The following is a 16,634-nucleotide window of genomic DNA, read 5'->3' on the forward strand; positions in this document are numbered from 1 at the left end:
TTGCTGGATGACTGATATTAGAAAAAAGATTTAAAGCAAACATTTTTTCAACATCAGGTTGTCACTGTCAATGGTCAAAAGGTAATAATGGATCAATAAAATTTCATGCAGTGCCTTGATGCAAAGAAAGCACAATCTGACAACAAAATGTTCTCAATGCTTTCTTCCATATAGCTTTCCAAAAATGGGCTCTTTAAACTTTACAATCCATGTAAAAAAACAAAGAATTAGTGCTAGCATTTTGACTGCACTTCGTTTGAGATAGATTACTGTCTCTTTTCTAATGCAATAAGTAAAACACAAAAAAAGGATCCCTACCTGGGTATAATTAATTAGTAGTCTGTAAACCAAAACATTTTTTTGATTTGCTTCCTTTGCCATTTCTTTGATGTTGGTGAAATCTTCCATTCGAATGCAGAGACATGCAGTTTCCAAGTTGTTCAAGTGTACCTGTAGCAAAAATAAAATCTGTGTTTATATATATCATAAAATCCCTTTTAAGTTCAAAGCAATGATATAAGAATGGATAACGGGCCAAAAATACCGAATTATCACCATTAAGAACTGAAACTAATGGCCTGGATTTTGCAGGTATAATGACAACAAAACTGTTCATGTTCACCATCAGTACACTGCTTGTCAGCTGTGGCTCAGTTCATAGCACCCTCGCCTTTGAATCAGAGGGTTGTGGGTTCACGTCCCACTCCCGGAAACCAAGAACTGTGATTGTACTCGAAAAGAGTTGCAATCTGTGACTGTTGATAACTCGAAAAGAATATCAGTACACCGCTGAAACTGACAGCAACTTCTGGCATCTACATATGCACAATTATATGTGGAATTCCAGAAGCTTCAGTCAGTGATTTCCTGCTCCTCCACTCAGTGTGCTTCTGAAGTTCCCACAGATGGTAAACCTAGAAAAGACTTGAAATCACTTCGAACTTTAAGCTATTAGTCTCATTGTACAAACTCTTGAAAAAGTTACACCTTGTTGAATAAGGTGTAACAGGGTTCGTAATAGTGAACTGAGTTCATAATTACTGCTCAAGAATCCCTCTAGTCCTGAAAAACTGATTTTATATTTGTGAAATTCATATTTCTCCATTATAGAAAAAAACCCATAGATTTTTAAAGTAAGGTTTTTTTAATGTTTGTGTGTATTTCAGATTCTACCTTAATCTCATTTGTATGTCCCAATCTTTATTTCACTGTAAAATGATTAAAAAGTGAAGGATAATCAGAGCATTTTCACTTCCTGGTTTGCTCACTGAGGGAATTCTGTTTATTGTGATTAGCTGTTTAACCTGTTTAAAGACATCACTATTACTGGGCACTGGAGATCTCCTTCAGCTGACACCTGAATGAAATTAACGTCAAGAAAGCTGAAATTCACACCACAAGAGATCTGTTGAGATCACTGCGGGCAGCTTTCTTTGAGATCAGCAGCAAATGACACTGACTGCAAAATTTGGGCCAATAAGATTAAATCCCCTTCCTCACACCATGGCAATGCTGGACTCCCAGAACCTGATGCCTTCCTTGCATTCAGTGTTGCTATACAATTAGTGATGTATGGCATCACTCCATCAACCCTCCACCAACCCCGCCACAAGGAAAACTTGGAGAAAATGCAAAATATATCTAACATTACATCCAAAATTGTTCAACAGTGACAAAAATACATGCATTGTTTCAGCAATTTATGAACCTCTATGTATCACAGAACTAGAATCTGAAAACGCTGTTTTCAGTTCTGATGAAGGGTACACACCCGAAAGTTAATGTATCCTTTCTTTTTGCAAATGTTGATTAGCACGCCATATTTCTTTTTCAAATTCTAACATCTGTAGTTTACTTTATCCTTCTAAGTATCAGAGTGTTTGATTACTTCAGTCTTTAATCTTCAATAATGTTCCCAATCATACATTTTTCCAGTTCTTTTTATTAACTGCCTTCCACATTAACAATATCTATGTGAAAATTCTTCTAATCTCTAATCTTGCTTGAGGTTTGCTCATTTTAAACCTGTGCCCTCCACTTGTAAACTCAAAGACCAAGTCCAATAGCCTTTTACCATCAACTTCAACTTTGTCTCTCAGACTTTAAATGATCTGGATCACAATCTGGCTTAATCTTTTTTTCTCCAAAGAAAATAAGTTCAACTCTACACATTTCCCTTTATAATTTATGGTCTTGAATTGCAGCTTATCCTTGTTACTCTTTTCTGAATATTCTATAACATTCTTTTTGGAGGTGAGAGTATCCAAGCTGCTCCCAATTTTTTAAAAATAATTTTACCACCAGTGATCTACACTAGGTTAAAATAATTTGTTTAAATTTCCAGGTTAAATATATTTAAACATGCAATTTAAATAAGTAACATATGAGTGATAAAGGCAAAATACTGCAGATGCTGGAAATCTGAAATAAAAACTGAAAATGCTCGTAAAACTCAGCAGGTCTGGCAGCATCTGGGGAGAGAAAACAGAGTTAACATTTGAAATCCATATGGCTCTTCTTCAGGGTGACGATGGCAGAAGTTTAACATAGATTTGCATTACAGAATTTGAGTAAACTGGTTTGCCCACCAATTTTCAAATGGGCGCAACTAATGAAAAAGACATTCACACATGAAAAATATCTGGCACAACATGCTAGAACAGGGACACACTTTCTAACTGTGGTAATAAGTAGATTTTGTAACCAGGGTGCTTGGCATTGTGAGTTCCTGATCCTTTGGCATCACATTGGGATTTCACAATGAAAAAGGCAGATATTTGCCCAGAAGCAGGAGTTGTGGGGAAGAGAGCCTGAAAATTAGAGGGATATATCACTCGAGGCTACCTGCTTGTCCACTAACCAGAACTGGAAACTACTGCATGTTCCATGGAGAAAGAAAATATAGGTAACAAAAATAGCTTTCAAAAATTTCAATCTCTCTACTTTCTCTGATACTTAGTGTGGTCTTCAAAATACATGGAAAGGAAAGACTAAAACAAACTACTCATCCCATTATAGTCCAAATGCAGCAAGACCCGGACAATATCCAGGCTTGAGCTAACAAGTGGCAAGTAACATTCGAGCCACACAAGTGCCAGGCAATGACCATCTTACAGCACAAAAACAGGTGCTTCGGCCTATCGTGTCCATGCTGGCCATCAAGCACCTATCTATTCTAATCTCATTTTCCAGCACTTGGATTGTAGCCCTGTGTACTATGGCGTTTCAAGTGCTCATCTAAATGTTTCTCAGATGGTTATATTCTCTCTTCTCCATGAAGAGAGAATCTAACCATCGCCCCTTGACATTCAATGGCATTACGATCACTGAATCCCCCACTATCAACACCCTAGGGGTTACCATTGACCAGAAACTGAACTGGACTAGCCACTGCGGCTATAAGAACTGGTCAGAGGCTAGGAATCATGCGACGAGTAACTCATCTCCTGACTCCCCAAAGCCTGTCCACCATCTACAAAGCACAAGTCAGGAGTGTGATGGAATACTCCCCACTTGCCTGGATGAGTGTAGCTCCCACAACACTCAAGAAGCTTAATACTGTCCAGGACAAAGCAGCCTATTTGATTGGCACCACATCCACAAACATTCACTCCCTCCACCACCCACACACAATAGCAGCAGTGTGTACCATCTACAAAATGCACTGCAGGAATTCACCAAGGCTCTTCAGACAGCACCTTCCAAACCCACAACTAATATCATCTAGAAGGACAAGGGCAGCAGATAGACAGGAACACCACCACCTGGAAGTTCCCCTCCAATTCACTCACCATCCTGACTTGGAAATGTATCGCCGTTCCTTCACTGTCACTGGGTCAAAATCCTAGAACTCCCTTCCTAACAGTATTGTGGGTGTACCTACACCACATGGGCTGCAGCGGTCCAAGAAGGAAGCTCACCACCACCTTCTCAAGGGCAATCACGGATGGTCAATAAATGCTGTGAGTGTTTGTGTGTGTATGTATATATTATATAGAATTTATGTTAGACAGTTTTTTTTAACCCTTACGCTAGGTAGGAAATCCATGAGATCTCAAGTTCCCTGGGTCAACCTGGTTCGTTAAAACAAATTTAAATTTACCTACAGTAACTCTTAATACTCCTGTACCAAAAGTAGCTTCATGGCTGTTTTATTATTTTCTTAGAAACATTTATTCACAATCTGAATGCCTTTGTCATAAATCCGACCACTGTTTTTTGATATACTTGTTCTTATAATATTAAAGATACAATAAAGACATTTTTATTAATTAAACATACTTCATCGAAGGAATCATAGCATCATTTACAGCCCAGAAAGAAGCCATTTGGCCCATCAAGTCTATGCCTGCTCTCCGTGGAGCAATCCAGTCTGTCCCATTCCCTCGTTCTATTCCCCTGATGCTGCAAGTTTATTTCCTTGAAGTGCCCATCCAATTTCACTTTGAAATCATTGTTCAATTCTGCCTCCACCACCTTCATGTGAAGCAAGGGCTAGGTCAATATCACTTGTTGTGCAAAAAAGTTCTTCCTCATATTCCCCAGCTTCTCCAGCCCAGTCTTGTAGCTAAAATCCCCCATCCTTGGAAACATTTTGGCAAATCTCCTCTGCACCCTCTTTAGGACCTTTAAAGCCTTCCTAAAGTGTGGTGATCAGAACTGTCAGAGCTTTGTAGAGGTTCAGCATAATTTCCCTGCTTTTGTACTCAATGGGCTGAACTTTCGTCGGGGGGGGGGGGTGGACGGGAGGTGCCTCAGGGGGATCAGTTTAAGGTTTTTAAATTTAAATAAAGGAAAAAGAAACTTTTAAAACATGTCCCCTCATGTGAGTGTCACAAGAGCTGGGACATGTCAATTAATTTTTAAAATAATTTTAATTGAATTTTAAAACACTTCATGAAACCTCATCCCGCCCGTGGATGAGGTTTCATGAAAAATGCGAAGGCCGCCTGGGTTCTTCGCCTGCCCGCCAACCTTAAGGTTGGATGGGCAGCTCATTTAACTGTTTTAATTAGTTTTTAACAGGCCTTAATAAGCATTTGACAGTTCAGCAGGCGCGGGGCTGAATCAGCTGCGCATCTGCCGAACTGAAAATCTAAATGACGCACGGTGACATCGGGACGCCCGCCCAACGTCACCGCACGTCATTTTATGCGTTGGCGAGCAGGCCTCGCCCCCGTTCGCCGACAGGAAAATGCTGCCCAATGTTTCTGTTTATGAAGCTCAAGATCCCATTTGCTTTGCTAACCACTCTGCTCAATATCTCCTGCCACCTTCAAAAATCTACGCAAATACACCTCCAGGTCCTTCTGTCCCTGCACACTCTTTAGAACTATGTCATTTAGTCTATATTGCTTCACCCCAACCCTTCTGCCAAAATGCAAAACCTCAAACTTCTTTGTATTAAATTCCAGCTGTCACTTGTCTACCCATTCTGCTAGTCTACCTATATCCTGTTGCAGTCAATTTGTGTCATCCTGACACAAATCGTTTATATATATATAAAAAAAACAGTGGTTTGGTCACTGACCATTAGGGAACACTGCAGTCTACCATCCTCCAGTCTGAAAAATAACCATTCACAATGATTCTCTGTTACTGTCCTTAAACCAATTTTTTTTATTTCATAAGCCACAATTTTGTTAGTCAGCCTTTTCTGTGGTACATAATGTGCTTGCCCTTCGTCAATCTTCTCTGTTGCTGGAGCTGACTTAAAAATTATTTTTACCAATGATTTAATCCAGTTGTTTATTGGCGATGTATTTTACAGTTTATGGGTGATTTTTAAATATGATGCTCTGATTGGTTCCTTTTAAGTTTCCAGTTTGGGAAACTCATGGCTCTCCAGCATCTGATACAATGCTAAGTGCTGCACTGAGCCTAAAACTAATGATGCTTTTTGAATAATTATAATGGCAATGGGTTCAGGTAGCAATCGAAGGAACTATGCTTCAGTACAGTGCCCTCCCTCAGGATGTGTAATTGTTTGTTCAGTGAAATGGAGCCATTATTCTTTCCCTTTCAGTAGCATATACCAAAACCTATGATTGATTTTATTTGTAATCTTAAGAAAGTAATATTTGTTTATACATTATAAATGCAAGACTCTTGTGTTTGAAACAGATTCTATAAGATTATGAACTTGAAATACATAAATAGGAATGCTAACAAACATATGAGGGTCATTCCCTTAGATGCAGCTTTTGATAGATCCAGTTCGATGGATCAGTCAGTGTGCTCAGTTCCCATGGCTTGAAATTTTTTGAATGGCAGGGTATCTTTTCACACCATCCGAAGAATCCGCGGAGAACAAATCCCCGCCGACTCCGAGTGCCCCGCAGCAATTTCACGCTTGAATAAGCCTTAAGTGGCTGCAGGCAGGACTTCCATCCCTCACTCGGGAGGAAGTCCTGTCTTAGAGCTTTCCCCTTATTCATTTACGGGATGTGGACATCACTGTTTAAGCCAGCATTTACTGCCCATCCCTAGTTGCCCTTGAGAAGATGGTGGTGAGCTGTCATCTTGGACCGCTGCAGTCCATGTGGTGTAGGTACACCCACAGTGCTGTTAGGGAGTTCCAGGATTTTGACCCAGCGACAGTGAAGGAATGGTGATATATTTCCAAGTCAGGGTGTTGAGTGACTTGGAAGAGAACTTCCAGGTGATGGTGTTGCCATGTATCTGCTGCCCTTGTCCTTCTAGATGGTAGAGGTCGTGGGATTGGAAGGTACTGCCTAAGGAGTCTTGGTGAGTTTCTGCAGTGCATCTTGTAGATGGTACACACTGCTGCCACTATTCGGCAGTGGTTGAGGGCTGAATATTTGTGGAAGGGGTGCAAATAAAGCGGGCTGCTTTGACCTGGATGGTGTCAAGCTTCTCGAGTGTCGTGGGAGCTGCATCCAGGCAACTGGGGAGTGTCCCATCGCACTCCTGACTTGTGCCTTGTAGGTGGTGGTCAGGCTTTGGGGAGACAGGAGGTGAGTTACTCACTGCAGGATTCCTAGCCTCTGACCTGCTCTTGTAGCCACAATATTTATATGGCTAGTCCCGTTCAGTTTCTGGTCAATGGTAACCCCAGGATGTTGACAATGGGAGATTCAGCGATGGTAATGTCATTAAATGCCAAGGAGCGATGGTTAGGTTCTCTCCTGTTGGAGATGATCATTGCCTGGCACTTCTGGGGCACAAGTGTTACTTGCCACTTGTCAGCCCAAGCCTGGATATTGTTCACGTCTTGCTGCATGTGAACATTGACTGCTTCATTATCTGAGGAGTCACGAATGGTGCTGAATGTTGTGCAATCAACGAACATCCCCACTTCTGACCTGATGATGGGAGGAAGGTCACTGATGGAGCAGCTGAAGACAGTTGGGCCTAGGACCCTGAGGAACTCCAACAGTGACGTCCTAGAACTGAGATGATTGACCTCCAACAACCACAACCATCTCCCTTTGTGCTAGATATGACTCCAACCAGTGGAGAGTTTTCCCCGATTCCCATTAACTCCAGTTTTACTAGGGCTCCTTGTTGCTAGATTCGATCAAATGCTGCCTTGGTGTCAAGGGCAGTCACTCTCACCTCACCTCAGGAGTTCAGCTCTTTTGTCCATGTTTGAACCAAGGCTGTAATGAGGTCAGAAGCTGAGTGACCCTGGCGGAACCTAAACTGAACATCAGTTCGCAGTGTTATTGCTAAGCAAGTGCTGCTTGATAACATTGTTGCTGACCTCTTCCATCACTTTGTTGACTGATGGGGCAGTATTTGGCCAGGTTGGATTTGTCCTGGACATACCTGGGCAATTTTCCACATAGCTGGGTAGATGCCTGTGTTGTAGCTGTACTGGAACAGCTTGGCTAGGGGTGCAGCAAGTTCTAGAGCAGAAGTCTTCAGTACTCTTGCTGGAATATTGTCAGGGCCCATAACCTTTGCACTATCCAATGCCTTCAGCCGTTTCTTGATATCATGTGGAGTGAATCGAATTGGTACAAGGCTGGCATCTGTGATGCTGGGGACCTCTTGAGTAGGCCGAGATGGATCATCCACTCCAATCTGATTGGCTGGCAGCTCTCAGTCCCTGCAGCGACAGTGGTATAGTGGACAGAGGAAGAAATGCAGGAGGACGTCGGAGGCTAAATCTAGGCACTGGAGGCCCAGGTAAGTTCATGAGGTCCCAGGGCTAGGAGGGTGGGGAAGGCCTGGGGGAGGGAGGTGGAGCGTGAAGGGGGGGCAATTGGGGTCTCAGGGGAGAGGCCGGTTTTGTGGGGGTGGGGAGAAAGAGGTCTGGAGATCACTGGAGCTTAAGGGGAGGGCGGGACCTAACTTCAAAAGGGGGCTTCTGATGGAGGCGCTCCCTCCTCATCACCGTTCCCGCCTGGGATGGAACTGTTCTATGTCGGGCCTCCCCCATGGAAGTTCAATCTTGCCGCCAGCCAAAGGAGCCGTCAAGGGCAGGCTTTCCATCCAAGGCCCTGCCCGCCCCAGCATAAAATCGCTGTGTGGTTGTGGTGGGCAGGAACCTGGAGGGAATCCCAGCCCTTCAATTTCACACTACCCCCTACACCTAAAAATCCGCCAAGCGGGGGACGTAAAATTCTGGCCCAGGGCAGGATTTTACGGCCCCTCCTGCTAGGGGGATTTTCTGGTTCCATCAAAGGCAATGGGCTTTTGAATGGCTCACTGCATTTTACGGCTCCACCCCCACTGCAACAGGCCGTAAAATTCCTCCCCAAGATTTCTTGCATACAAACCTAAAAGATAATCAGCCCCTTTCCCGTCCAAATCCCAGCTACATCCTGCAACGGCCATGTGAGATGAAGAACGGGTAATAATCAGTTACTCCTGGAGCCTCTACCAACAAAGCCTTTTATGTCACAGATAGTTATTTCATTCATAGTGCATCAGACCATTGAGAAGCTTGTGGCAATGTCTTGCTGTGCACAGTAAGCATCAGATGATTGAAGCTAATTACCAACCATTGCAGAGCAGCAATCAACAAAATCTGTGGGATAACTAACTCTGTTGCCAAAGTAGTAGAATACAAATTGGAAGAGGTAATGATTAAACTTTGGGGTCCTATATTCAGATCAAACTTTGAATACTGCATCCAGTTTTGGTCACCAAAAACGGCTAACATTTCCACATCGGGCTGTGCTGAGAAGAAACTAATCTCCACATATCAGTTGCAGCTGGAGCAGAAAATAAAACCAAATGGAAGGTTCTATGGAACTTAAACATAACTTCTTTGCCTTTGTATTTTGAGGTGAAGGTGATACAAGGCTACCTTGAAGAAGCAAATCATCTTTATGCTTTTAGGGAATGAACTTGTACAAGGGGTCCCCAACCTCCCACTGCAACTTTGATGCAGGATCAGTGGAAACTCTGGGAAAGTGGCAAAAATGACCATTTCTTCAGGATTTTCACTGATCTTCTGCTAGTGGGAGATCTGGGAGATTAGGGAAACCCCCAATAAATTTTTTTGTCATGGTCCATGTGCTTTTTTGGGGGGAAGCCTATATTTTGTGTTGGGATGATGGTCCCTTTAAGGGCTAGGTTTCTCTGGGGTATGATTTCTGGTAAAGCACCTGGCTTCCAGTAAATGATCATGTGACCAGGTTGCCTGAGAGATAAACAATAAAGGGGGGAAAAAAGTCAAAATAAGTTAATGAATGGGGGCCATTCTGAGTTCAAGCAGTTTAAATGTTAAGTTTGAGAAGAAGCTGACAGTAGAAGAGAAAACATCTCTCTCAAACAGAGTTCAGTTGAAATTTTGTATGTTGGCTAAAAGAGTTTAAAATCTTGTTAACCAAAGTGCTCCTAGCAGTGAGTTGAACTTCTGGGATAGCCAAGCTGTTTGTGAGTATGCAAGAGAGAGAGAGAGAGAGAGAGAGAGAGTTTTAGATGCAAAACACCAGAGTTAAAGAATATTCGAACCAGGGACTTCTGACCTGAGGTGGTCACGTTTAAAACATTAAAGATACCTGCATTGAATGGGAGTTTGCAATCGTAGGACGGTTGAGGAGATTTGAGGTAAAAAACTTACCAGAGGTTAGCGGAAGGCCCAAGAAATCTCAATCCATATATGAACCCGTGAAGCAGTACTCAAACCAAGCAGCTAATCTTTCAATTTTTGTCAAGTATCTGGCTTGAGTTTATTGGGGTGTAAGTCTAATGGGTGTAGAAGGAAATGTGATTTAAAGGGGTTGGTTTGGTGTATTAAGTAACTGAGTGCATTGTACTTTTATTATCTTTAATCTAACTGACTATTTAAGATAGAGTAGATTTGTTATTTGATTTTGTGCAGTTAAATTCTTTTGATTTAAACCGTGAACCTTGTGGCTATTTTAGTGAATACCTGGGTTTTTAGATCCTAAATACCAGTCTCTACCGAGATCATAACACATTTTGTAAGTAAACAGACAACAGTGGAATCATATAGTCAAAATGTCCAATGGCATCACAAGACATTCCTCTGCATGTTAATGTTTAGCTATTTCATTTATAAAAAGACAAAATGAGGTGGCATGCTATTAATTCAAAACATTGTAAAGTAATAAAATGTTAATGTATATAATTAAATATTATAAATCAATTATATTCTGAGCTCTTGCAGTGACACCATCACTGTACTAGATCACGTAGTTTGGAATACATTATCCTAAATTTACTCCTGGCTGTGAATTGTTACCAACAGCAGTATCAGAATTCTACAATATACACATTAACTTCAAAAAAACAATAGAACAGCGCACAATCTCTGAAGTAATTACCTAAGGCTGGATCAGAATACAATAAGAAAGCATCGCTGCCTTTTGTTTAAAAACCTCAATTATCATATGACATTTCTAAATAATTGAGAGATATTTACACACCGCAACTTAGATACTCAATTCTCTTACCATATTTATAAATTCAGCTTACGTTAGTTGAAACTTAGGGCCAGATTTTCGCAGAGTCAAACAGGCCTGGAGACCTTTAAAAATGGCGGACATGACCGGGAGGTGACAAAGCCGCATGCATGTTCTGCTACTTCTCTCTAGTCGGACAGAATGCAAAGTGCTCCCCTCTCCTGGTATACAGAGAGTCAGTCACCTTCTTATACAGCAGTGGACAGCAAACTGGGAGACGTTAGAGATGTCGATTGCCCCAACCTGAAAGAATCCTGATGCAAAGTAGTTCCTGGCTATGGCCCTTCTCCCCTCCTCCTCCTCCCTCTATGAGCAGTTTGTCATTCTCTGTATTGTCTCTGCTCAATCTCCCTGTCATGCTGCAGGCTAAGGGGATGGCAGCTACAGCACCCATGATTGGAAGCAAGTGGTCCGAGTAAAACCCTTGAAGTAAGAATCAAGGTCTTTTCCCTGTGCACTCCACCAACTTTAAATGGCAGAAGATTCACAGCATTTGTACTAATGCAGAAAGAGCTAGTACAAATAAATCAGTAACTAATATGAAAGTAATTGATAATCTTTTAAATAGCTGATGTGGGATCCTTTGTGCTGCTGACCATATGTTCAACTGTGGGGTTAATTGAGGGCATTACGTGGGTCGTTGCAGTCGAAAATGGCATCACTGGCATTAAATCAGCATTATACAACTGACATCATGATCTGCCTACTCTGCATACTTCCAGCACATGCTCCTAACACCCATGCTAATGCCCTCGCCAAAATGGCATCCATCATAGACTGTACCGCATGTATGTGAGTGCAAAACAGACGCCATTTTGGACCCGAAACTTCAATAACATGGGCACTACAGAGCAGAATTTTGCAACTCATGTTTTTGAGCCCTTGACCATATCATCGAGTGAAAAAGCAGTTTCTTTGACCAACACTGTCACCACCCCAGCCAACTTCTTATTTCCTTTCGTATCTTTCCTGAATACCTTGTTGCGAGCAATATTAAGTCCCAACCCTCACTTTCTTTGGGCCAGGTTTCTCTTACTGTCAATATAATATATTCTATGCAGTGACATATACCTGCTACTCATCAACCTTATTTACCACACTCCGTGCATTTACACACATGCACTTCAAACTCACCTTAGATTGCCTCACATTTGCCCTTACCACCCTCAGTGCTTCCTCCAAGTGGTATTCAACATGGAGGAAGCACTGATTCATCAGCTGAGAGGGTGGTAGGTGTTAATCAGCAGGAGGTTTCCTTGCCCATGTTTGACTTGAAGCCATGGACTTCATGGGGTCCGGAGTCGATGTTAACGACTCTCAGGGCAACTCCCTCCCAACTGTATACCACTGTGCTGCTACCTCTAGTGGGCCTACCCTGTCGGTGCGACAGGACACACCCAGGAATGGTGAGCATACAAGTTCAGCAGGTAATAGGGAAGGCAAATGGAATGTTGGCCTTTATTTCAAAGGGAATGGAGTATAAAAATAGGGAAGTCTTACTAAAACTATACAGGGCACTGGTTGGACCGCAACTGGAGTGCTGTGAACAATGTTGGTCCCCTTATCTAGGGAAGGATGTGCTGGCATTGGGGGCGGTCCAGAGAGGGTTCACCGGGTTGATCCCTGGGTATGGAGGGTTTTTTTGTGAGGAGAGGTTGAGTAGGCTGGACCTGTACTCGTTGGTGTTCGGGGGAATGATAGGTGACCTTATTGAAACATATGGGATTCTTAGGGGGCTTGACGGGGTGGATGCTGAGAGGCTATTTCCCCTTGTGGGAGGGTCTACGACCAGACGGCATAATCTCAGAGAATGGGGTCGCCCATTTGGGACAGAGATGAGGAGGAATTTCTTCTCTGAGGGTGGTGAATCTTTAGAATTCTTTACTGCAGAGGGATGTAGAGGCTGGGTTAAATATATTCAAGGCTGGGGGAGACAGATTTTTAATCAGAAGGGAATCAAGGGTTGTGGGGAGAGGGCAGGAAAGTGGAGTTTATCACTATCAGATCAGCCATGGTCTCGTTGAAGGGCGGAGCAGACTCAATGGGCCGAATGGCCTGCTTCTGCTCCTACGTCTTATGGTCTATTTGTCTCCTTATCTGATTCCCTCCTATTCTTTACCCTAGCGCTAGTTGTTTCTCCCAGTGCAATTTGTTTCCCCTCTCTAATGTTTCATCATGGTGCCCAATCCCTTGCAAATTAGTTTAAACCCTCCCCACAGCAGTAGTGGACTGTTGAGGTGCAACCTGTTCAACAGATCCCTCTTGCCCCAAAACTGGTCCTAATGCCACAGAAATTCCCTTCCCCCCACCCCTCAAAATGTCTTACTCCCTCTCAGTGATGTTCTTGAGCCAAGAGAGACAACACACCATGCAGGATTCATCCCAGCGATTCCAGAAAAGCCTGTCTATTCCCCTGACCATTGAGTGCCCTATAATCAATCCATTTCTAACATTTTGCTGTGCCTCTTCCTGTGAAGTTATTTGCCCCACAGTGTCATGGATGTGCTCCGGATTGCACTCTCCCAAGATTGTCAGCCTCACTGAGTATTCAGCACTGAAACCAATTTACAAGTGCCACACTCCCAGAGGATTCCTGCACTGCTGGTCCCTTCCTACCCTGACGAGTGATCACCCACTTACAATCCTCCTGAACTCTCTGTGGGCTGCAAGACCACCTCCTGGAACATGTGATCCCAACTTTGTGAATTTGTTCGGTAGCAAACATTCATCTCAGAGACTAGTGCTCAACTGTTAAACTGTTAATACTTACTTAAGAAATATATAACAAGCAATGTGTGATTATGTGTTTCAGAGGACGAAAATTATTTTTAAATGAAGCATTGAGGTTAATTCCCTAATCCAGGCTTCCACTGAAAAGCGCCACTCATGGAATTTATCTCAGAAAACTGAGTTTCACAAACCGTAATTAGAATGAATGGCTGGAATATTATGGGGTGCCCAACAGCTTTCCCAGGATACACTTTCAGTAGGAGTCACTACCCACTGGAATTGCCAGATCATAATCAACTTTATAGTGAAATGTTATTTCAGAACTTAAAATGCTCAAATTCACACAACACCCTTCCAGTACACCAGTGCAATCAAGATAGTCTCCTCACCCTACACTATCCTTAAATGTTCTGAAATCTTCTTCCCACTTTCTTGAGTCTGAGGACTTGAGTCCTATTTAAACGCCAAAGGTTAAAAATTGGTGCTATCCAATTTTTGGGCCTAGGGTTCACAACTAGTGAGCTGCCCAAGTCGCTTCTCGTAGAGGTGGACAGCACAAAAATTTGATTCTGCCATCTCATTTTCTTGTAGGTGCGAGTGTCTGCCACACTGCTGGCTGCCTCTGCAATTATGAGGGGGCCATGCAGCGTTTTTTCATCTCACATGATGTAACCAACTTTCTGCTCTTAAAGTCTGCCTGTCCCTCTTCAAGGGAAGTTGCTCTGAACCACAGGTTGCTGCTGCTGAGCACAATTGCTGCAATTCTATGCAAGGAAATGGAAAAACAGGGTGTAGAGGGGGATCCAGGGTTATATCTGCAGGGCTGGAGGTCTTGGTGGTGGGTGTTTAGAGGAGGAAAGATGCCTTAGTTCTGTGGGAGACCAGGAGGCTCTAAAGGACCACCCTCAGAAGGGATGGAGAGCAGGATGCCAGGGAGGTAAATTCCCAGCATCGGAATTGCACACCTGGCAGCACTGTCACAAGAAGTTTAATGATCTCATGTGGCTGATCAAGATCAATAAATGCGTCTTCATATAACATCTCCTACCCACTTCACCATCTGCCTCTCATGCTGCTCAATGCAACACACCCCCATCACTCACCCAGCACCAGTCCCCAAAACTCAGGAATCAAGCATAACATCCAGGTACTCCACCTCACCCTCTCACACCTACCGCTGTTGCCAGCCTTACATTCACCTCTCATTGCCTCCACGTTCCTCCAGCTATTCAGCAATGACAGGCATATCACCCAAACACAGTGCAACACAATCACTGACATTCTTCCCTCCCTCTTGCAGGACAAGGTGGCCCATAATAGAATGGAGCAGAGCAGAGCCAGGCAGATAAAACAACGCCTGCACTTCCTGAGCCCTATGGAGGAGACAATTCTCCACATCATAGGGTGAGCTGCAACAAAGCAAAGGGCATCTAGCATCACCAAGAATATAGAGAATGACAGTATGTTCCTGCCTGGTGCCTCTTTTCAACTCCCAGCTCACCCACATCATGTGCCCTGGTATAATGAGAAAGCTGCAAATGGTGTGACCATGAACATCTTCCTTTCCACACCCACTTCCCTTATCCCAACCTTCCCCCTTTGACTTTCTGCTTTCAGGCACCCAGGAACTTCTGCCTGCCCAGGCACGGCAGCCCTCGGAGGAGGAAAGAGAGCAACACTATGCAACTGATGAAGAGGCCCCATCACTTGATCTGACATTTGCGCCACAAGCCCAGATACTGGCACTGCACTTACTTTAAAAGTCCGTACAGAGTTTGGATCAGCATGAGGTGAGTCACTGGGCATGAGAATGCTGCAGCCACATCAGGAGTAATGGATAGTTTGTGTACCAGCTCAGCCAGACGAGTTCTGCTGCAAGGAACTCAGATGAGGACCTCCATGGGTTAGCATACAGGAGAACACTGATTAGGTATGCACCCTGAAATCCTGGGTGCATTGGTTGACTTGCCAGACAGCCTCCTATCATTGCCAAGGAGGAATCCAGCAACAACTTGGCAGGGGGCAGTGTGCAAAGTTTCCCCCCTTTACAGCCTCTGCTCCATTGCCCCGTCATGCTGCAACGCAGAGACTACAATTACAGTAAATGTCATGAAAACATAATAGTTTTCATAATATTATTGTAATTTATTGTAAAGGTAGGTTAATAGTGGAGTTTGGATTAGTTTATCTGTGTGTAGGGGTGTGTGTGTGGGTTTTAATTGAATTACAGGCAGCTGGTCTGGGTGCTTTGATGTATCAGAAGGGAAACTAGGTTTGAAATGCTAAATATGTAAACATGGCTAAAATTTTAGAATGTGAGGTGCGAGGAACATTTTCATTTTTAGATAAACCAGAGTCGTGAATTTCAAAGAGATGGTAAGGTGTTACACCTAGCCAACAGAGGCTAAGCCAAACAGTGTGTTTATTTTTCCCAAAGGTTACTGATAATATGAGTACTATGAAAGATTTATATTATGGAAAAAGTAAAGTTGCAAAGACATCATGGGACAATGGGATTTATATTGTAAAGGGAGAAACATGTATAAAGGAGATGAGGTTATATATAAGGAAGAAGGCATTCTAAGATCCAACAAGTGTGAAAAACCTCCAGCCTCTATGTACCAAGCTGCTGTCTCCAAGAACCGAAGCTAAAAGAATTCATTTTAAATATCACTGTCCAGGGTAGTGTGCGCTTTGCCTGGGTCTGTTGAAATCTATGTTGTTTTACTGTTGCATTAACATAGGTGTAACTGGGAGCTAGATTAATTAATCAGGAGTTATCATAGTAGCAATTTGTGGACCTATGTGTGTGGTCAAAATCATTTATTTTATTAATAACTGTTTAAGACTCTGAGACTCGGTGGACTTATTACTACTGAATTCAAGGCACGCATCTCAAAATAAAAATACAAATTGCAAGAGAGTTGTGGCAGCTGTTTCAAGTTTCCCTCTGGGATTTGAGAAGCTTAGCAGTTACCATCCACTGTGCCATAACAGTCA

At 43.0% G+C, this 16,634-nt stretch overlaps 1 protein-coding gene across 1 annotated transcript in view; it reads right to left on the reverse strand.

Moving 5' to 3' along the window:
• Positions 1-16,634, reverse strand: part of crppa (CDP-L-ribitol pyrophosphorylase A) — a 487,012-nt gene that overhangs the window by 261,766 nt on the left and 208,612 nt on the right. The window contains exon 9 of the mRNA XM_078535079.1: positions 319-450. Within this exon, the coding sequence (XP_078391205.1) occupies positions 319-450 (132 nt within the window). The remainder of the gene's footprint in view (positions 1-318; positions 451-16,634) is intronic.

Source organism: Cetorhinus maximus, chromosome 3 (genome assembly GCF_964194155.1).
Source record: "Cetorhinus maximus chromosome 3, sCetMax3.hap1.1, whole genome shotgun sequence".
Lineage (NCBI taxonomy): Eukaryota > Metazoa > Chordata > Chondrichthyes > Lamniformes > Cetorhinidae > Cetorhinus > Cetorhinus maximus.